The sequence below is a fragment of the Dermacentor andersoni genome, chromosome 2 (assembly GCF_023375885.2).
Source record: "Dermacentor andersoni chromosome 2, qqDerAnde1_hic_scaffold, whole genome shotgun sequence".
NCBI classification, from domain to species: domain Eukaryota; kingdom Metazoa; phylum Arthropoda; class Arachnida; order Ixodida; family Ixodidae; genus Dermacentor; species Dermacentor andersoni.
The window spans coordinates 233,998,023-234,021,558 of record NC_092815.1 but is presented as its reverse complement, the minus strand read 5'-3'; the positions used below and the strand labels follow the sequence as shown (position 1 = coordinate 234,021,558).

The window sequence follows — 23,536 nt, the reverse complement described above, 5'->3', positions numbered from 1 at the left end:
AATTTGTAATTTATTACGTTTCGCGTAATACCACGAGGGAACGCTCCCTCTCCTCATTCCTCTAGATTGGATGGGTGTGGCTCGCGACATGCTTGCGCTCGCAATTCCGAGCATAGATTAGTATGCGCTGGTTTTCACACTGGGCTTCTAACAAAAATCAAAACATGATACCCGCAACTAGACTCTAATTTTTTTATACCCGCAACTAGACTCTAATTTTTCTACAGGTAACCCTCGTTTGGCTGTCCGTACCGAACCGAACAGGAGGACTCACTTCAAAATATCTTCCTAAATAGGATGGACCACACCGCATTCTGCGGCGAACTTCTCCCGTCAACTACCTCATAGGGCCACTCCCACCGCCGCCTGACATGCGTCGTCGTATCCACGAAGTCGTCCACGTGCAGTAGCTCAAGCCGTATCACGATTCTGTGGTCTCATCTTTTAGTCGCCAGAATGACTCCTTTTTCGGATAGGGCCATTGTAATGAAGAACGCCTGGACGTAGGCAGCAGTGATGCCAACAGGAACGCATGCCGCAGAGGTTCGAGCTTGGAGACTGTGCTCGGTGAAGCGCTTTACCTGGAATCGGCTCTTCGCGTAATAAACCTCCTATGTAGGATGAATGATCAATGTTATGAACCGACATAGCTGGCGTACGTCAGGCAGAGCATTTCTGCGTTAAGCCTTGTCATCCCCACTCCCCTCTTTGTATATAAAACGATTCGAAATAAAGAAATAAAACAAATGAAGTTTCCTGTTGCGTATATTCCGCATAAATGTGTGCGACGGCGTAGCACATAATTGTTAATCCAACAAAATGCAAATAGCATATCTATATTTTGCATGGAGCAGTCACCACATGGCATAATACACAACCGCGAAGACCAGGGGCGACTTGCACGAAGAGTTAATAACGAAAATACTAACGAATTTAAGAACGCGTTGTTAAATTCATTATTATTTTCGTTATTAAATGTTCGTGCAAGCCACCCCAGGTCTTTAATAATGCACCTGCATGGACCACTTATGTTAGTAAATGAGTCGTAAACAGTCAGCAAAGATAAGTTGGAGGTAGCAAAAGCCTTCAACTTTCGTTAAATAGTGAATAATTCGGAGAAGATGCCCCTCACCGCGACACGAACGGCGACCGCACATTTGGCTTCGACGCAGCCTTACCCCGTCGCCGACGCTCTTGACGTACTCGACGATGGCCTCGCTGAGCGCCGGTGAGCCGACGCGGAAGAGCCGCTGCCAGCCATGTCGGGCCGCGACGAAACCGAAGCGCCGGTTGCACTCCAGGCTCGCGCGCGCCTTCGTGAGCGTGCCTGGGCCGAGCGGGTGCAGGCAGCCGTACAGCTGCGTCGTCAGGAGGCTCTTGATCATCGCGTCGCCCAGGAAGTCCATGGGCCGCATATAGCCCGGCACCACGCGGCTGCTCGTAGGGTACGAGGAGTGTGTGAACGCCTGCACCAGGAAGCCCTGCAAGGAAGGGCAGGACCCGACGCGGCTGTAGATTCCACATGCGGCACCTGAGCATTTTTAACAGACGCAGAAGGAAGCGCCCGTGATGCGGCTTATGCAAAAATGTAAATAGAAGCCAAGCGATTACCAGCCTTGGAACATCATTAACTAATGCAAAAAAGAAAAAAAGGACATCGGATGAGAGTGAGAAGTAAACGGGACAAAACGCTAGACTTCAACTGAATTTCTACTACAACGAAACGTAGGATTCATGGGGTGGGCAGAACCTCGACGCAAATAAGGAACATTCATTTTTTGTTTCTCCTTGCACCTATAAGACAGAAGCTTTTAGAACAAATGGACGAGCAGCTTATTGTTGTATCTCGATGGCCATGGATTATGAAAGATGAGACAAGAGACAGAGGGCGCCATGCTGGGCGGTTTGCGTGTTCTTGCGTACTCCATGTTGGGAGTGGCGTCTATTATGTATGTAGCGAAGGGATATGCAGGGGCGCTAGCTATTACGTAACACGCCGCCACACAAGAACTGGCAAAACACACACAAAAAGAAAGATTATCACATGAGGAATTATCAAGGAATTCTCACTGGCCTTCCCGAGCGTGTCTTCTTCGGGAGTGCTTGCGGTGGTACCGTTCTCGGGTTTCAGGGACGGTCAGACAGAGCTCTTGGGTGTGAGGTATGTCGTAATTCATTTTCTTTCGTTGACTCAACAGGTGTTCAGATGTTGCCTGGGGATCCCTTGAGCAGCGTCGTACTCGTAGGTGGTGCCAGTTACGCATGTACGCTTGACCATTGGCTGCTGTAGCAGTACACCTCCGTGGCTCTGGGCTTACCTGCGTTATGACTGCTTTCTCCCGTTTCTTTCCATGCCAAAACCTCACCGGCAGGTTCTTCCTTAACGGAGACACGTCTCGAGCAAGCTGGTAAGTATGCTTGTGCTGTACCTGCTGCCTTGTTTGAAGTTTTCTCTGGGTAGCCTCATGCGGGTAGTGCGGTAACAAAGTACTGGGATGGGCTGGAATAAGCGTTCTTATTCCTCTTCCCATAAGCATCTCTCGTGGGTACAGGGGGCCATTCATTGGAGTTGCTTTGTAGCTCATCAGCGTCACTGAGAGTTCCTTGCCTTCGGACAGTACTTGTGTTATTGTTGCTCTGATGGTCTGGACAGTTCTCTCAAGTTGTCCATTCGAGCGAGGGAAAAGAGATGATGTGGGTTTGTGGACGATGTCCCATCCTTGTTGAAGTTTCTGAACTCAGTGGAATAGAAAGGAGGGTCTTTATCACTCACGACTTCTGAAGGTGTGTCAAAACGTGCATACATATCCTTGAGCACTGCAATGAGAGATAAATCTGAGGTTGTTGGCATTTTCTTGACCTCCACAAACCTAGAATACTAGTCCACTAAAAGCCCTAAGTAGAACCACTGTGGTGGAAAAAGTACACTGCCACTTTCTCCCAAGGGCGCGTCGGTTGTTTTCTGCCAAGGAGTGGTTCTCGCTGGTTAGGTTGCTGATGGCGTTGGCAGACCTGGCAATTAAATATAATCTGCTCGATGTCGTGGCTTATTCTGGGCCACGATGTCAACACCGAATACAGCTCGCCATAATACATCTGGCGAGCTGTATTCTTACATGAACCGATGCCTCGACGGGCCATGTGGAGCCTTGAGAGCACTTCCTTTTGGCATGCCTAGGGTACAAGTCGTTCGCCATAACACAGAGATCAATCAGTTGTGTATAGTTCGCTTATGATTGAATAGTAGGGCTTCACTGTTGGGGGAACTTTTGAGATCTTTTCAGGCCAGCTTTTCTAGATGTACGAGGCTACAAGTTTTAGTCTGCTATCATTAGCTGTGCAGTTTCCTATTTCAGCTAGTTTCGGAGTTGAAGCTTGCACCAATGTACAGGCTAGAACCTGATACTCTTGGTCCGAAGTTGTAATGGTCACTGCTGTATCAGGCACTCGAGACAAAGTGTCTACAACTGTCATGTGTTTAGCAGGCACGTACACCAACTTCACAGTGCAGCGCTGGAGTCAAAGTAGTAGCCTTTGTAGCCTGAGGGAGACTTTGTGGAAGTCTCTACAGTGAAGACCGATGAAAGTTTTGTCATCAGTGTCAACCACAATGCTGCGACCACAGATATAGTAGTGAAACTATTCGCAGGCATAAACAGCTAACAGTTCCTTCTCAATTTGTGCATAACACTGATGTGCTGGCGTGAGCTGGTACTGCAGATGCATATGCTAATGGGTGTCCGTTCTGAAGGAGGACGCTGCCGAATCCATAGGAACTTGCACCTGTGGATATGGCAATAGACTGTGCAGGGTTGAAGTATTGCAATGCTGGGGCTATTGTCAGCTTGTACTTGGTCTTTGAATGCACCAGACATTTTAGGAGCACAGTACTATGCCGAATACTGTGGTGACTCGTCCCTGAGGTGCCGAAGGGCTGCTAAGCTGCGTTATTTTACTTCTTACACCACGTTATATCTGAATGGTCACGTATTATGAAAGATGAGGCGAGAAAGAGCGTACGCCATGCTGACCGGTTTGCGCGTTCTGGCCTTCTATATGTTGGGAGTGACGTTCATTACAGCGAAGCTGTGTATGGATAGCCGATTCGTCCGTCCGTCCGTGTGTTGCCTGTACGCCGAAAACTCCTCCGGCGCAACCCCATACGCATGCGCGGAAAAAGAAGTCGCGGCGGTCACTCTGACTTATAATCTTCCGTCTATGTATAAAGTGCATTACCATTTCCGCGTGATGTTATCACTCGTGGCGGTCGTTCTGAATGTTATCATAGTATGGAGTATGTTATGATGGATGACCTTAATGACCATATAGAAAACATGGGATGGCGGAGCTTCTTAGCGCCAATCCGAGGGTGGAAAAGCATAATAAAACGCAATAGTGTACCCACAAGTTGTCAACTTTAGCGTCGACCTAGCGCGCCCCAACGGCAAGTGGATTGTATCCTTCTGTTGGAACGGTTTGGAATTGAGTGCTGCACGGACGTCAATGTGCCAGCCATGCGTCACCGGTCGTGTACAGATTTAATCTTCGGCAAGAACTCGTCTCACAGAGCAGTACAACCGATCGCGGTGTGGCACAGTGACCACAAAGCTTTGGTCACTGTGGTAACGAATGAGACAAAATAAAGACAATAAAAACCACGAAGTTACATGTATGTGCCTTCATTCAATTGATATAGCAATCCTATAGCAATGCACATAAATCTATATAGTTGTCAATATAGTTATCCCAATACAGCTTCACTGGTTATCCTTCTTCAGGGAGTGGAAGGGCACTAAATTTTTACAGAAGTACCGTAGGGATACATAGGGTGCGCTAGCAATTACATAACAGTTATTTTCCAGGTAGCAACACTCTTTGTTGGTGAGAGCCAGAGGCGGGGCGCTCACGCACCTATCCCCCGATTTTTTTATACAAAACACTTCGAATATTTTTCAATGAACCTGCCTCTGGAGCTGTCGGAGCACAAAGTGCTTTAAGACTGCCCGGTGCACGAGCACTTACGGCAACGATCAGCCAGGTGGCCACCAGCCGCGGAGGCACTGACCGATTCCCAGCGTTCCCTCAAGCGATCGTTAAAACACCGACCCGCTTATTCCTTTCTCTTCTTTTCAACAACAGGCTTGAAATTAAACCATTTACTTACATAGCGCCTGAAATAACACGGCACACAACACAGCATCATCCGGACTCACTAACACCCTCTTATGCTCGAACTGACACGTTTAAATTTTCTTTTTTTCCCAGAACAATATAAGACTGGAACGACAGTTTAAAGACACTGTGATTAAAAATTGTATAAATTTGTGTTGGCTTGTTCCTAATTTCTCCTCTTTCGTTTGTATGCATTCTATTGCCCCTCTGCTTGGACCGAAAGGTCTGCGGTATGTACTAAATAAATAAATAAATAAATAAATAATAACACTTCCCACACACGACAGGCGAATCACATAAATTCAGGGCCCACATGGCACCCACATACACCATACAGCACCATAACGCACCCACATGGCATACATGTCGTATGCTTTCTCACACAAGCGTCCGTGCCATGTATTCACGTCTGGCACGTTCCTGACAGTTCTTGCGCGGCCGAAAAAAATTCACCGACGACTACGATACTCCATAATGCGAAAGTTGAGCCCAGCTGAATGCGTGTATTCATTTCAGGATATATTGGCTGGCGCGGACAATCTGTCCAGTGGGGCACGTTGCAAACGGAGCGAAGTGTGGCGCGACTGCCTCGCTAACCGGGAGATCGCGAGAGGTAGCGAGTGGGTGACGCGTGGGCGCGATTCACAGCAGCTGCAGAGGGACCTCTGCTAATGCAACGTTTTGTTTCTATTTGTGGTAACGGTTGCGTCATCGGCGAACAGACGACGCGCGCTACTCTGGCGCCACCTCGTAGCTATTCGTCGCCGCCGAGCCCGTCTTGCGCAGCGCTACGCTTCTCACGCTTTCGTCATACTCTCCTCCTCCGCTTTTAACGCGATAGCGTTAAAGAGCTCGTGTCGCAGAAAAACCGGTGTCGTCGGCGGCGTTGGCCGTGAGCGAAAAATTCCGGAAGACAATTCATAAATAAAAACAACATGCAAGATGGGCTGGGTGGGAATCGAACCAGGGACTCCAGAGTGTGAGACGGAGACGCTACCGCTCAGTCATGAGTTCGATGGTTCAAAGCGGGACAAAAGCGCCTCTAGTGAATGCGGTGTTGCCTTAGAAACGAGCCGTAGAAAGTTATACTGCAGTGTATATCGGTAATTATGAGCATGTAAATTACAGAAGTCGCAGATAAACGAGTAGCGAAGTACATTTCCGCTACATTTCTTCTGGGCTTGGCTCACACGCAGAGCCATCTTGCGGCAAACACAGAAGACCCCCTCCTCGCAATGTACGGCGTTGCCCCGACAGGTGGCGCACCACTCGCCTGGTTCTCCCCTTCGTCTCGTTTGAGCGCATTGGGGCTGTGCGGGAACCGGTGCGAGGATGCCCCAATACCCTTGCGTTTAATGAGCTTTCTCGCTCTCTCCCCTTCCAACTTCCAGCGTACGTCACTCGAAACCTCGTGTTTGGGCGATGTGGCTTCTCTTTCCGCTCACAGCGCGGTTCCTAGGTGCAGCGTCCGATGTGGGACGCCTCTGACGTGATCGGTGCGCCGTAGTGCGTCTGGTGAGAAAGCGTCTGCGTGGTGCTCCCAAGCGAGATAGAGGACGATCCCATCGAGGCACCAGCCCCATGATCGCGTCTGCCTTTATGGCGCGTCGCGGCCCGGCTGTCTGCCGATCACGACGTTTGACTCGCGCTGATCGTTTCTCCCTCCGAGACACCGAGTTCTTTGGTTCGTTCCACTTGCTCAGGCGCACGTTTCGTTGCCGCGCCGAACGCTGCGTTGCTCGGCGCTCACCGCGTGATTGGTGGGTGCAAAGTGCGAGGCGGGGCGCCTCGCAAGTTGTGCTATGGACTTAGAAGTGTTGTATATGAAAACTATGTCTTTGTGTGACTCAAGAGCATGCCGAGCGAATGAGTGGCCGGTGCGAACGGTGTGCGATAACGCTATCGCGTTCCACTCTTGAAGGCGAAGCTTAAGCGTCCTCCAATTTCTACCTCATGATCCTCACAGGAAATGCATCTATTTCTAACAGAGGCCATGCTGACAAGATTCTCCCAGCGTTTTTAGATCTACAGGTCCCATAATTTCTCAAGGCAGCCGTTCTGCACAGAATGCTAGCTTCTTCCTCTACAATGCACACTCAGATGTCGAGAGTGCATTGTAGAGGAAGTAGCTAGCATTCTGCGGAGATAGGCTGCCTAGAGAAATTATGGAAGCTGTAGGTTCAAAGACACTGGGAGAATCTTGTGTCAGCATGGCCACTGTTACACTTTGAGAGATGGATGCGTTTCCTGTTGGGATCTCTATTGACACACATCAGTTTCTGCTTCTGCTTTTTGTGTAACTTCGATATATTGCTTTTCAACCAGCGATTACTGGGCATGTTCAATAAACTTTCATTTGTTAGTATGCCTCATGATCGTCTTGGTCTCTAGCAGAAAGGTGTTCATTCTTTTTACAGTGAAGCTGTATGCCTAGGCGAAACCCTCGTGGTCCGATCACAAAAACCCTAGTGCAGGGGTATGAGCCATTGTTTAGGGGGGTGTGAACCATTACATTCGTCTTACATGACGGACGGGGTAATTTCGTGTTGAGTAGACATAGAGATGCTTATGCATTTAGAACATATACATTTATCTACGTATTATTACAGGGAAGGGACACAGAAGGGGACGGAAATGAGACAAGATCATGATGTCATAATTATCTCGCATCAAAGGTGTGATGGGCAATTGGCTACACCGATAGTGACGTCATTTCTCTCTCGCAGCAGAGCGCGCGTGCAGCAGTCTCTCTCCGACTTCCCAATAGGTTCAAAAATGTGTCCCTGTATTTAATTAAATTAAATTTGCAGCCCCGGTGTGTCACTTGGTAACTACAGTGCCTAACCGAGTCATAAATACTATGATTAATGCATTACAAAACACAAATGCGTAACATAATTCGGAAATACTTTGATGGACCCACTGGATTAACCCAATGAACCACTCATTGCACTTTCCAAGATGGTGATCTTGCGAAGCGCAATGTGTGGCATTACAAATAAACAATGTGATAAACCCAGGCCAAACGTGTGCGTAACCTCATTAAGATGCACAGACATAAGAAATAATATAGAAAGGCCCGAATAAACCGTCGAAATTAGGCCAGGGAAAAACACCGGGGCCGCACATTTCAGCTTCGCTGGTTTACCATCTGTACAGGGTGCATCGGTAGTAATTTTTTCTGTTATTATTTGTTAAGTATTGTATAATGTTGTGCCAGTAAAACACGGCTAGTTGGTGCATTGTACTGGCGCTGCTATTTTCTTAATGCTGTTCCCTTCTTCCTTTTGTAACTACTTTTTTCATTCCCCTCACCCAATACTCCAACCTTGCAGCGTGCGAGGTATATCAATAAATAAGTACATAAGCGCATCTCATTCATTCATCTGCATACACCTCGCACCATTCCTTGCTCAACAAACGTCACTGTGTTGATGTCTCGCAGTGTGCATCTGCATTAACTGTCGTTTGCATTTCGGTATAGTTTGTGAACAGTGTAGTGCATAAAGATTACATGACATTAAGGTTGTGACCTTAATGTGACAACCTCACTACAAGCAAACTTTGCAGAAGATTACATGTTCTAGTGTTAAAATAAGACAAATTGTATATACCAGAGTTACTTTAACAGCATTTAAGTGACCACTTGACAAAAACTTCACTTCGCATAGAATCCAACACGTACGTTGAATCTACTTTTCTTTCGCTTATTAACGTGGCAGTTACTGCATGGCCACAATGTAGATTTGAAAATGAAGTTCAATAAATTCGTTTGTTGCAATATAAAAATATGCGTAGATCACTGCAATTGCAACACCAGAAGTTGATACAAACATGCACATTATAGGATGCGGACAAATGCTCAGGACAAACTCCAGAACGTTTGCATCCTGATACTTATCAAAGTGAACAGTTCTATTCCAGGGCTGTCAATGAGAGGGAGAGGGAAAACCTAATTGTGTTTGTGGAACAAAAACACATTGATAAGCTTAGAGGTATAGCCATTGCTTAAGACTTTCCAAATGAATAATTTAAGCTTGCTATCGACATTGAAGCAGCCTTTCAACAGCTGGAAAAGGGATCAGTATTTCCAGCTCTGAACATTGAATTGCAGGAAATGCAACCAGGCATAAAATTCTGCAAATATAACCTGTTTAGGAATACCAGATAGGAATATACGTTGAGGCATTCATTCGTACTTTGTCTGGCTGTGCAATCCAGTTTGAAATGACTCCCATAAGCATGTAACAATGCATTACTAGCTTAAGAAATTTGGATGATTGCTATAAATTACAGTGAAGGAAGTATATCTAATAACAATAATATTTATTTCCAGAAAACAGGCTAACCGTGAGCGGCGTGTGAGGCTGAGCAGAAAGCTGATAAACCCTACGGCAAGTGCGCCTGCCGTGGGCCTACGATCCTACATTATGGATAGCGCGTATTGATATGGTCTTCTTGTTAGGAGTTCAGAGTATGCTACCAGCGCGAGACACAGGAGAACAAAGTAGACGAGAAGCGTGTCTTTTGGAATGATGTGTTACAACGTACAGGTTTCTACAAAATTGACTGTAACTGCTCAAAAAATTTGTGCGTCGGCTTTGGCGCTTTTAGAAATATTTGGAGAGGACTCCCATATATATATATATATATATATATATATATATATATATATATATATATATATATAAATATATATATATCAACGGCACACGCACGGCGATAGACGAACCAGGCTAGAGCTAAGGTTGAATTTCACAACACAATTTTAATTCCACGTTCAGTAATCACACAGATCATTTGCGGCTTTGTTCAGGGGCACACGCGGGCTTTCGGGTTGGTGCTTCTTGTTGCGTTTGGCGCAAGAATATGGCTAGGAGCAGGCACCGCATATGCGCAGTCACGAGAAATGTGCACACATCATTCCTCCAGAAGCTGACGCCGAGCACGGGTAGAGCGAGGATCTTGTTGGGTTGACACGACGACTTCGGGGCAGCTGAATTCCGAATACTGCATATGCAGTGAGGGTAGCTATATGAACTTGTCGTTGGTCATCTTGTAGATTGTTGTAGTGCAGGCAGAACGAAACGGTCATAGAAGGCAGATTAGACAACACACAGCGCTGAACCCTAGAATAAAGGGCTGAACCATCTGCGAACAGCTGTTTACGTGCGCCATGTCGCACTGAATTTCAGAAACCGCCGTTGCGCACTCCAAAACAAATCTTAAATAACACGTTTTTAAATTACTAACCGTGCATATTATTTGCTCCTAATCAAGAAAAGTCAATAGTATTATAACGTAAAGGTTTATTCATTACAATAAAGAAATTATGCAGCGTGTGTTACGAAACCTGGCAGTAAGCAACCCTGGGCGTCGCACTAGCCGCGTTGTTGAAATCGCAATCATGTGAAATGGGCATTCTAAAAATTGCATTGCGACGCGTGCGACTGCACCGATTTTCGTCGTTCCAGTCGCCGCATGTTAAACAGCCTTAATGCTACGCATTCTAGTATACTGTACTAATGCGGGAGATCGGCCAGTTCATCTTTAACGTGCCGTAAGCTGTTTTATGAAGGTCCCTGTTTCAAAACTCGGCATGGCTAAGTAAAGTCGCCATGCTATCTTGGATGGCACATACTTTTTCTGTTTCTTCTTTCAATGGAGACAAGGCTAAAGCGAGATGGCTTTTTGCAAGCCTGTCATCAGCGGCGCGCGTAGCTCCAAATCGAACTTCATGTGAAGGTCCGTGAGCTCTGAACATTGTGCGAACTTTCTATGCCATTATCGTTCACGCTTATTTCTTGCGGCCTACGGCGAAATGCATACAGCACAATGTAGTGGGATTTAATATGACTTCTGTGGTCGCTAAACATGTGCAAGGTTGAGGTGCGGGCAATAAAGAAGTTACGAAACTATGAAAATAAGCTGACAAGATGCCATTGTTCCCAATCTAACCATGTAGAAAAAGAATTCTGAGACTACGGACTCTTTGTTCCCTTGCCTCAATGGCTGAATGTCAGTGAAGATTCACACAATACGTTTACAGACTCGTACGTGATTTTGACGACACCACGTGAGCGCTGTCTTGCACGTCAGTCGAAGAAGCGTCCTGATGTCGTAGCTTTATCGCCGGCACAGTCTTGTCGTCTTCGTTACTGGCGCCAGGCTAACGTCAGCGTTACCGTCAGTGTCACCCTGACGCCACCGGCGACTCTACCCTGCCTTCATCGTCATTGTGTCGGCTCCATTAGGCAGGTAATTACATTGTTAAAATGGCCGTCTTTATTCATGTTTCTTACTTGAAAAAAATGGCGAATGGATGATTGAGAGAGAGAGAGAGAAGGAAGGGATGTTCTGGTTCTGGTTGACTACTCTGGGGGAAGAAGGGGGAGAGAGGGGGGTTAGAGACGCGTGCGTTTAAATGTCGTACAAAAATCCCTCATGTGACCTGATCCCAGGTGCCTAGGGATTGTTTAGGGTCTTTTGAGAAGGCGCGATGATGACGCAAGTGATGTCGTGGCGCCATGTGACGAGTTGAATCTCCGGCCTACGCCGACCGCTGGTCGTATGATGTCTCCGCAGTGGGTTGAGTATTTGTTGGCGAAAAGTCGTGCATTAGTAGTGGTGTGGCATGTCAGCTTTTGGTCTCGGTGAACTCTGGTGGTGTGAGACCCGTATGTCTGAAGAATTCAGTGGTCTTGACGATCGAAATATTCAAGTGGCGTAGCGCCTCGGCAATGCAATTTGCGAACCGGCGCTGTGCAGCAGCGTCGCCGTGTTCGCCTTTTTAGGCAGCGTCATCAGATCGCACATGCACCTTTACTTGACGGGTGTCGTAGGCGGATGTATTGTACGTGTTCTTCGCCATGACTTACGTTACGTAAGTAATATAATGCTTAAGATGGTGTTTGCTCACAACTGTTCACGCGACCTGGAAATGGGGCAGCGCATGTTTTCAATCGTGTTCAGCGCTAGTGAGCCATCTGCGACTTCATGTAATTTACTTTTATTGTGGGCTTTACGACAATTATCGCGTAGTGACATCACCTGGTCTGCCAGAATTCCACGAACTAAAATGCAGAGTACATGTTTAATATTATTCGTACTAAGGGCGCGATAAACACGGTGAGGTGGAGCTTAATACTGTGCACTGTTATGTTCAGCTGCATCTCTGCCCGTTTTTCGCGCTCTTAGTTTTAGCAATGGGACGCAGTGTTCTGTGTAAAGTTGGGACGAATAAATGTGTATATGTGCGTCTGCAATAACTTCACCGCAACACATTTGTGTAATGCGATGAAGCAAACAGTATATTGCGGTGACGGGATGTATGGCAGCCCTAGTTCCAGCTTTGATGTGCCCGTTACCCTGAAGATACTGTCCCGCCCGCTTTACTATAATCTCAGGTGCTCTTGAACTCTCTATTTGCCGGTATATTTATTTTCACATGCTGAATGGTCCCACCGCAATAGATATATGTAGTGAGGTGAAGCTTATTAATGTTGCCAAATGCTTTGACAGTGTCAGACCTAACAGTTTTAGAGTGACATGGCCAACACAACAGCCCAGACCTTCACTTTAACAATTGTATTGGGACTGTTAAACTAATCTTACAGGACAGAAAAACGATGTAAGCACCTCAAGAGTTGATTAGCAAGTAATACGGGAAAGCACAAGTCTAGTGGCCAAGGGTGCGGTGAATTGCTTTAAACACTCAACCGACACGCCTTAAGTGCTTAAACATTTCTAGCATATTGATGCAGGTTGATCAGACTTACTGCGATATTGGTTGCTTTACAATGAAAATAATGGTATTGGATAAGAGGATGCAAGCGACTCGTGCGCTGCTGGGTTATTCAAACCACATGGGTCCCAGAAATACACAAACAGGGTTCTTGTTTACGCATGCTGCTTGCGTCTACTAATGTAAAGCTTTCTAATGCCAGCAGTATAAAGAGAGGCTGTAAAAATAAGGCTTCGAACTTCACAACTCCAATTTTCTTTCTTCTGTACTCATACAACCTGAACACTACGCTGTCGTGACAGCATCTGCCTAGCTCATTGCCACATTTTGCGACAGAAGCACTCATCACTCAGAGTTGCCTGCCCTAATATTAATCCAATAATTCTTTAAACAGTTCATTTTTAAGCACGAAGCATTTCATGCCCAACTAGAAAAGTAACCACGCAATGAGCCCCTAGAAGTAGCTAAAAAATCGGCAGTCTTCTGAACTCCGCTTGATTTGCAGTTCCTAAAATTGGCTATTATTGAATTAGGGGAAAGAAAACAGCTTGAATAAACATGTCTCATCAGTGTGTGCTGCAGGCTAATATAGTGAAAAGAAGCCGTTTTGGCATTGGTCTACATCTGTCCCAAGACCAGGTACCATAGCCGAGGCGACTTCACTTGGCTTTGACATCTTCAAGTTCGCTTTCCCGAGCACAGTATACTCAATCGAGGTGAGCTCAATGCACATCATCCACATTGGGGATGCAAAAACTGTGAATGCAAAGGTGGCCAAGAGGATGCCACCTTGACGAAGCACACACCACAGACCTCAAATTAACGAATGACACCAATTATTCCAACTACCACACCTTCCATTAAAACCAGAAGGGCAGTACAGTTACCTAGCATGGGCAACTGGGGCCTTCATCCAGAGCGTCAGTGCAACTCTGCCCCAAGAGGCAGCGACCATTATCCAGTATAACACTTGATGTAGGGGTGAAAATGTACCACATTCACAAAATCAGGGTTTCAGGCTGGGACCATTTCTGTGATGCACTTGAGTCTGCAGAATGTGAAGGTGTTGAAGAATCGCTAGCAACACGCATCCTTTGCACACTGCAAAGAGCGACATGCGAACAAGAGCTTACTGGGGACACATTCAGCCCTGACAAGCAGCTGCTGCCACTTTGGGGTGAGCAAGGCAAGCTGCATACTGCATACTTAAATTGTGGCTGCACGCAACAAACCCTGATCAATGTTCTGCACAAGACTGAGCAGGCAAGATGTCATGCTAAGAAACTTGCCACAGACTAGTGGATGAACCACTGCGCGTCATTTGAACGTAAAAGTCTCAGTAAGATGCAACACATTCTCGGCTATAACAGGATGAACCAAACACTGTAATACTATTGAAAACACGCTGCTCGATCTTCAGTGTACATCTGAGTAATTTGAGGAACAAGCTGCAGATGCTTACCCCGACCATCTCACAGTGACTCACCGTCACCAGAGTTGTACACACCTTAATGACCACTTGCCAAGGAAGGAATGGAAAGCCCCTTTACGATGGCAGAACCTGTTGTAGCTCTCGAACATGTCAACACTTAAAACACACAATGCAAAGAGGGAGTCATTTTGCAGATGGTGAGGAATCTTGCCGAAACGAGGAAGCAAGCACTATTCCTTGTAATCAATAAAATCTGGAATATTGGAATTCCCCACAGAGTGGAAACACTTCCCAAACCAGGCAAAAAACCCGATCCTTTGATCAGTCTCACTCACATTGACCGTGCGCAAATTGACTGAAGGAATGTGCCTCGCGAGGCTGAACCACCATATGGGAAAGACAAGACTATTTCCACCTGTGCCAGATTGGTTTCTGGCCTAAGGTTGACACGTGTGACAATAGCCTCTTTCTGGATCAAAGCATCGTCAATACCAGCCACTTCGGAGGAAAGATATATGTGTTCTTAGTTACAGTCGAACCAAGAAGAATGTTGATCACAGTCTGCAACGAGGAGGTACTGGTGGCCTTTCGTGAAGCCTGCCCAGGCATTAGGGTTACCAGTGTTTCCAAAGCCTCTTATGCAACCAAATGTTTGAAATATGAAGTTACAGTAAACAGGCAGACTTTTACCAACTGCACAGGTGGAAATGCAGGTAAAACCCGGACCGGCACACTTGGCTGCAGGAGTGATTCGCTGGTGAGGTAAGAGGGTGACTGAATAGTTGATGATAAGGTATACCAAATGTAAGTATGTGTAGTATGTGTATGTACTGTTAGGCCGAAACAGATGAATTTTCTCCAAAGCAATAGCAAAAGCTAATTTTTTTTTGAGAATGCCACTCATGTGCTTTAGGCAAGTGTGGACAGGGTTATATAAAGCTGCATAGGCGAAATGATACAACTAGATACGCCTGTTAAGTGTAATATTTTCTGGGCTAAATTCTTGCTCCTTGAACTCATTCGAGATCAATAACTGTAGCACCAAAGTAGTGAACCACTACTAAAAAAGGCATCTAGTGGGCCCATCTCAATTTTTATGCTTATGCCAGTCTTCTTTTCTACAGCAATAGCTGCTATGGGCTAACTCGCCTGGTTGTTTTGATGTCTACTGGTGTTGTCACTGGAATTCCCAAATTTCTTGCTAGAATATTGCAAATAAAGTTCTCATTGTGCTGCGAGGATTCAAACATACGATAAAAAAATTGGCAGTGCACAATTCTATATTTCAGCCACTCTGCTGAATGTACAGTGGTGGTGAATACTGATCCTGGAGAGCGCAATCAAGCCAACGGGTGCCATGATTGGCTAATACCTGCTCAATGTCTGCGTACTGTATATAGAGCTGGCGTCCACACCTTCAAGTTCTGACACATCACCTTCCCACTTGTGAAGGCAGTCCTATGTTAATTTTTCATTTTACATGTAATGACAGTGACTGGGTGCATCTGCTTCATCAATCTTTGCTTCTCAGATTTACTGGATGGGGCTGTTGGTGTCTTGTTTTCCTCAAGCTCAGCGCGAGACCTAGCAATGAGTAGCCCAAATATAGATTTGAGAAAAGCAAAACAAATTCAGCAGTAAGAAGCGAAAGGGTTGTTTTGGTGGAGACCAGTGGCCAAGTCCGGATATGAAAGAGGAGGAAGAAAAGTCGAGTCTTTCGACTTCAACACTGGGAGGCACAACTCCCACAAATAAATACGACTCGTACTTATTTTGCTTCTCTAAAGGAGATTACTGACTTGCATTGGCGAGCGTTCACTTGAAACATCGCATGAAGCAACCTTCCTACACATATTTCATCAGCTAGTGCATCATTGTTTTGCGTTGTGAGTGAAACTGCATTTTTTTTATGCCACAACTAGCCAAATTTTGTGTTTTGCAGTAGGATGTTAGCAGTGCTATTAAGGCACGTAAATACTGATGAATGGTAGTAGAGAAAAAACATAATTAAGAAAGCAGTGGCTTTCTGTGCGTAGACTATGCATACACCTGGTGCTCTCAGTCATTTCTTCCCTATCTATTAAACTATTCTAAACAAGAAAATCTTATACACAATTATTGTGCAAAGTCAGACCACAACTATACCGGAGGTGTCCTTGGTAAGCAAAGTATATTTATTTGGTGACATTATCTGTGGCCCTGCTACTGGGCTTGCTTTCCTTCCTTTTCAGCTGTGCAGGCTCATTAAGTGACGAGACAGTTTGACAATTCAAATCATTGAAAGACTTAGCGAGACCTTTCTTGGGTTATTTTTTCTTGGTTTCAGACTCTGCACTTTGCATTTTAAGGAATGTTTTCCATGTTTCTTGCTTTTGTTTTTTTATGTGTAGGGCATGTTAACATGTTTTACACATGTCAAGTATGTGGTGCCACAGATTTCTTGGATGGAGTCTTGCCCTTTCATTCTGTACAATATGATGTCTGTTTTTGTGTCCATGGCTCTTTTACATTTGAGTGTGATTGTAGCATTTTGCTAAGTTTTGCATCCGTCATCCAAGCTTGAAAGATTGCACCCACTGCTGGTGGCATGACACATGTGACATATTTTTTTTTCAATAGAAGAAAGTATGTCACTTATCCTGTGCACTGGTTGTCATTTCGAATTACAATTTGTTGCCTATATTGGATCTGTTGTTGCATTTCAGATTAGGAATGGCTATCATAGTTGACATCATTTACCCATATTGCAGACAATGTGGATGATATGTACTTGCAATATGTGGCCACCGTAAATATAATAAATAGAAGTTAATAATTCACAAATAGCGCCTTTGTATGGTGGCGCAGTGATGAATTGTGGGTATAAGGTACCAGCAATGCAGGTAGCACTGCTTGTGCAGAATATAGCTCAACTCCACTACTTTCAAACATCATTGTATTTATCTGCATTTGTAAAGCTCCAGTTCCTGTTAACAATGCACATCCGGTGGAAGGGTGGCTTGCACCTGCAGTTGGGTCCAATGAATAGCCAAATTTCTGCCCGTTTTCATGTTATTAGCATATTAGTAAAGGTAGTCGTTTTTATAGTAGCCTGTTTGCCCAGTGTAGAAGCCGCTGCGGAGTGTCAGGATCTCATACACATCTTCAGCTTTGCAGGGGACACAGCATCTGGTACATAGTTTGTCACAGGCCATGTATTCGGGGCAAGTTGAGTTTACTCACTTGCAAAGGGAGAACCAAGCTTGTTGAAATTGAAGTAAACCACCTGTACACTCAGTGGCCTTCTTCATTTTGTGTGACATATGTGGTTATAGCGACCCTTGCTTTATGCACTTCTTGTCTGGCAGCAATCTTGCTTTTGCAACACTCAGGCTAGCTTTAAGCAAGCTGGACAGGAATAACACTGAAAAACCAGCAGATATTAATTGTCGAACTTATCATGCGAAGCTTCATACAGTATGATGAGGGCGTAAGTAAATGAGGGTGTTCCTCAAGGCCTTGTAGCACATTATGTATAGCACTTTTTTGACCGCATGCTATAGGTTTAGCAGGTGTGGCCATGGTTGAAGTGCAGCAAAAGGTCAAGAAAACATATCTATGAGCAGCACCCTGGTAAAGGAGACGCTGGGAAAACTAGTGGGAAGCCTGTTGAACATCTGGTTGAGCAAGTTGCTGGCTTCATCAGGCAAAGTGTGATAAAGAGAAGGAAGTCATCAACATATCAGAAGATTTTTACATATAGACACTGTGCTAAGGCTCTCAGGCAAGTCTCTGTCATAACACGCCAACAAGTCTTAGTGCGCAAGCTATGCACAACCAACTACATATGCCTTCTGCTCGGACAAAGAACTGCTCATTGTAACTAAGGAGGATGGAGTGGACAAAAAGCAGCAGCTCCATTAATCTGGTCTCACTGCTATCAAGAGTGATTTGTAAGTGTGCATTACCCTACTCCCCAATGTCTTCTTGGGTGACATCAGCAAGGATCAACTTGAAGCAAGGGGTAACAGACGTCTTTACAAACTAAAAATGGATGCATGCATGAAGAGGACATTGCATCCAAAAGGTAGGCACTTTACAGGGGCACTGGAGAAGAAACAGATTATTGACAGTGGGCAAAGACAAGCTTCTGTGCTACTAAACACCCAGCACTGTTGCCATGTAACAACCTCTGAAACAATCCCTCTCCAAGAGGAAATCATCTTAGTGTATCCATAAAGAGGGAAGACAGGCAAAGCCTTTTCAGCAATGCTGCCAGCTTCAAAAGGCCCCCTTTGCACATCCTGAATGCTTCCTTCTTAGACTTTACTGGGTTGAAGCATTCTACTGTCCAAAAGTTGTCATTGAGAGCATTGCTGGTTTAGTAGCAATACAGTTCAGAAGCGATTGCAACAAACCTCCCTTCCTAGTTAGTCTGGAGGCTCATGGTGCCCATGAAGCGACACAATGAGACAAGCAAGGTGACTTGATGCCTCCAAGCCCTTGTTCGTTTATTACACTGTTCTGTTAGTAACAACCAAGGGACCTGATACCATCAAGCTCAAGTTCGGCACTCGTGTGGTTACTGTGGAAGGTCCATAATGAAAAGCACAAAAACAGAAAACCCAAGGGAAAGGATAAAGCACCATTTAACACTTAGTATTGCTGCAGCCCCCTTCTTTTGTCTGGTCGTGCCACATTTTTTACTATGAACCTCTCCTGTGCACAGCTTATTGCAGAGATCAGAGGTGATGTCCAATCAGTGTCCGATTTTTATATACACTATGTGCTGGCTCAAAGAGGCTCAAAACACTGCAATGGAAGCTTCTAGTAGAAAAAATACCCGGAAGAAAAAAAATAAGCTGTGCTGCAACCATCTTGGCAACATCTTGTCCCCTTAATAAATATTGTGCTTCCATATCAACTTCAGCCCTCCAATTTAGAGTAAAGTACCAGTGCACTTATGAACAACGAATGAATTCTCAAAGAGCATGTGCAGTCCAGCCAAAAGCATGGGCATGAATCCGCATTGTGCTCTTCATTGAAGGTGAATAACACGTTCCATAATGGCGAATGTGCTTTAGTAGGCTTCCCTGTAATATTAATTTGTAATGTACAAATAATTCGTGATGTTTGTGGTGTAGTGACGTTTGTGAATTTGAAAAAAACTTCAAACATGTATTTCTGTGATTCCGCTGCCGCTGGCTGCACCTGTATATATGGTTTGCCAGTATTTAAACCCTCCCTGTAAGAACCCGCTGAAGAGGGTTGACAGTATGAAAAAATAAAAGACAATAAATAAATAAATAAATAAATAAATAAATAAATAAATAAATAAATTAATTATTTAATTAATGTGCTGAATGTACATTAAGCACTTTCTTTAACAGAGCCTATAGGCTCAGTTTCATGCGACTTGTTTGAAGCATAGGGCAGGTGTTAGAGCTATGTTAAGAGTTTCATCATTGGCTAGAGGTCATCCGTCACGAGAATATTGGTGTTGACGAAATAGGTAGGCAAAAACATTCATTAAACTTTTCTAAAACACTCTTTTCTGGAACAGCACGCTTTCTTTGCTTATTAATATTATTCGTGTAGAAAGGAGTCGCCCCCCCCCTCCCACTTTGTCCATATTAATGAAACCACTGAAGTCAAGAGTGCCGAACAACATTAGTAATTGCACAACTTTACTGAAGTAAGCTGAAGAAGATTCTAGCATCTCAGGATCCATGTACGGTAGCTATGTAATAATCTTTGAAGAGGAGGGTGCAAGTGTGGGAACAATCACTGCCTGCAGAAAGAATACGTTGCACCATGTTTATGCCTATATTGAAATATGCCGTAATATTTAAAAAAAATATAGGCTAATCGGGAGACCGCCCTAAGAGCTATGGGAATTACAACAAGAATATCAGTAAGAAAATTTTCCTTAATGTTCAAGCTTTTGGAGCTTTCTTTTTTGCAGTGGGTTTTCTCTCGCGCTGCTTTAAAACCCAGATTGATGCCATTTATGTGGAGCATATGCTACGCATAACAGAACTAGAGCAGCAGATCTACGCGACACTTACTAGAACAAAATACTTCTTATGGCACACTGCTGTGTAGCTTATTATCTTCCAGTACAGTGGATACACCACACAACTGAGCGACCACACCAACGTGCTCCGGAAAACATTTCTCCATGTCCTTCCCTTCTTCTTGTCATAATAAAGCGTCACCTGGCACAGCAAGGGCTGGTAGATGTCTAGGCTCACATGATGTATCAACTTCTCTAGTGCTTCCGTCGTGGTAACCTTTCGGCAGCTCTTTAACTTCGCTGACTTGCGAGATTTTTGTGTATCATCTTTCAGTCGGTTGATAACACCTGCGGTCTCTGGTGAGTATATTTTCCGCTTTTGGTCTCACTGCGGCGATGAAGAACCTGTAAAGATAGATACATGATCACACCTTGTCGCGCTAGTTGGCAAATTTTCGCCGATGTTGCACGTTGTAACAAGGAACACTACACACAGGACAAGCCCAGCGTCCTGTCTATGTTTGAATGCCATGGTCCACTGTAACGAGAATCCCATTGGTAACTCATGTGTACCATATAACATCGCATCACATTTACGGAAACGCGACATGAAAAGCCCGTTCATTATAAAATTTCTAGTGCATGTGACAAAAAAAACACGGAACTGTTTTCGTTAAGTAGTACATTTAATCAATGCAGGCTAGTTCTGATTATATTTGACTGCAGGATTGCAAGTAGCAGTACACCCCCAAAATTTAATAAGCAAAGTTCCAAGTTTCAGTGCTCCTATATAATCATGTGAGATGTTAAGCATTGCTGGTTTCTGAATATTTGGCTGAGATTACTAAGCATCAGTTTTTAGAGCTAGTTTTCTCGATCGATGACGATCAAGTCTTGAATCATCTTGTTAAGGATTAGGAAATTGAGCGTTTTATTTACTTTGGCTTAATTTTTCTACAACATCCCCATAAGAGAAAAACTACGAATAGTTTAAAGCTGCTGGGCACTAAGCATTGGAATTCTTGCACGGGAAGAATTTCTGCTATAAAATGGCAAACCGAGCTTAGGGATAAAACGGCAGCGTGCGGCAAGAACTGACTTCGCCGTGATGTATGCTGTAGCACCAAGAGAGGTGCGACATTTCACGAACGTGAATTCACTCATTGTCAGCGAAAGCTGTTCGGCTTTTAAGTTAAGCCTATAATCGGGAACAGCGCGCGCCGTAGACGAGCTAGCGATAACGAGAAACTGACAAGCACGCGGTTTCCTGGCGCACGCGGGGCAAATTTCGCTCCGTAACCTCACCCGGCGCCGTAGCAAATGACAAGAGAAAGACAGTTCTCGCCGTGCTCCTGGCACTTGTGCCGTGCCCTTTCAAAGTGGTTTCTCTACGAAAATAATGAACTACAGAAGCACGGATTGGCAACCCCTAGTAACCTGTTTTCCTTCGTCGATCAGGGACCGCTCCTCCGCTCCAACAGTGGGCACAGCCGACCACGACAGGGTCGGAGCAGTCCCTTCCTCTGAAGTGGTCCGAGCAGAGGCCGTAGCCGTTGTATATCTGCTGCCATGTCAGCCCCGCTGGGACATCCCATTTATAGTGTCATTTCGCCATATGTCACATCTGAAAAATGGGCAAAATAACGCGTGGTCGTGATTTAAAAACACTTAAAAGCGAAACCAAAATGCAGAGTTCGAAGAAGGGACTAAAAAATTCTGCCGATCTAGGCAGAATTTTTTTTTTTAGGCAGAGTGAAGCGAACCTATGTCGTTACATAGGTAACTCGAATTTCTTGTAATTAAACACCGAAGGATGACTGCTACTTATTTATTAATTGGTATTATCTTTCTTTTACTTCTACGGTGTTCATGACCATTCAAAGGTGATAATGTAACAACAAAAAAAAAAAACCATGGTCACCGGAATACTCTCCAGCGTAACCAGTTCGTGCAGCAAGCATTCAAATACCTTCGGCAGATATAAATTGCAAGTTTTCTAATCGTGGAAAAAATGAAGAGCAACCGCTAACATATGCCGAAGCGAAATTTGCGTCTGCGCGCCAGCTAGCATCAATCGGCCAAGTAGTTTAAATTTCTTACCACTCCGCAGAAAAATGCACCGCGCCAAACCAAAAAGAGATTGACTTGAAAACTAGCGTGCAAGATCTTTCGTTTCGTCCTATATCTGTTTTGATAAGCAGAGCACTTGTTACTTCATAACGACTGCAGTAAAATTGTGCTTACCTCTCGTGCGCTGGGAAACGGAAGAATTTCGCCCTTGTGTTGCTCCCCGCATTGCCGCATCACACAGCCGTGCAGCAAGCCTTGTATCCTTTCCTCAGTTTTTCCGACATTGCCGGAACACTCGTAGCACAGAAAGAAAGTTTTTAACTGCAGAGCACACGAAAAAAACGTGCACCTTCATGGAAAGCGCCGGGAGCAGACGAAGAGAGTGGCAGGGGAAGCGTAAGAGCGAAAGCGCCGCCCGATGGCGCAATGAATGAAGCGACCAAATAAATATGTAAGACGCCCAAAAAGAAAATAGCCAAAAGTACATTTCATTTCTACACTAATTACATCACTTCACTTTACTGTTATGTAGTTTGAAAAGATAGATCCATTATGCAAGAGTTACTGAATTTTCCTTTGGCTACTAGTCGTGGCGATGCTTTATTGCAAACAACGAAACTATTCCCCTGTCCACCCACTGCTACACTCCTTACTTCGTACAGCTGTTTACTATTTTGCTATCACAACCCCAGTGATCGCAAGACGTTTTGAAGACGTCTTGGGCCAGCCAAAATGAACTAAAAGTCTGAAACTATTTAAGACAGCTACAAGACGTCTTCTTTTTCGTTCTGTAAAAGACGTTCTGCAAAAGAGGGCAAGGAGACATCTTGTTACGACTTCTTCTGCTTACATCTTGCTAAGGCGTCTTCAAAACGTTGTCAGAAAGCGGCTTGAGAACGTTTTACGTAAACGTATGGAAGATGCTTGATAATCTGCTTTTGGATATGTGTAAAGAGAATTGTCGGTGCTTTTATCGTCTTGCACGGCTGTTGCATATCACAAAATGACTATACCTCGCATAAACACGTGCACTTCTTGATACCCTATCATAGCGTCTACATGTACGTCCTGGAAAAAGCATGAATCGAGGCCGCAGTGACGTACTTACCTTCTCCTGGTATCC

General features: G+C 44.9%; 1 protein-coding gene across 1 annotated transcript in view; it reads right to left on the bottom strand.

The window, feature by feature from the left end:
* The window catches only part of LOC126539805 (uncharacterized), a 65,549-nt gene that overhangs the window by 23,245 nt on the left and 18,768 nt on the right, over positions 1-23,536 (bottom strand). Inside the window, exon 2 of the mRNA XM_055075728.2 lies at positions 1,179-1,481. Coding sequence (XP_054931703.1) covers positions 1,179-1,481 — 303 coding nt within the window. The remainder of the gene's footprint in view (positions 1-1,178; positions 1,482-23,536) is intronic.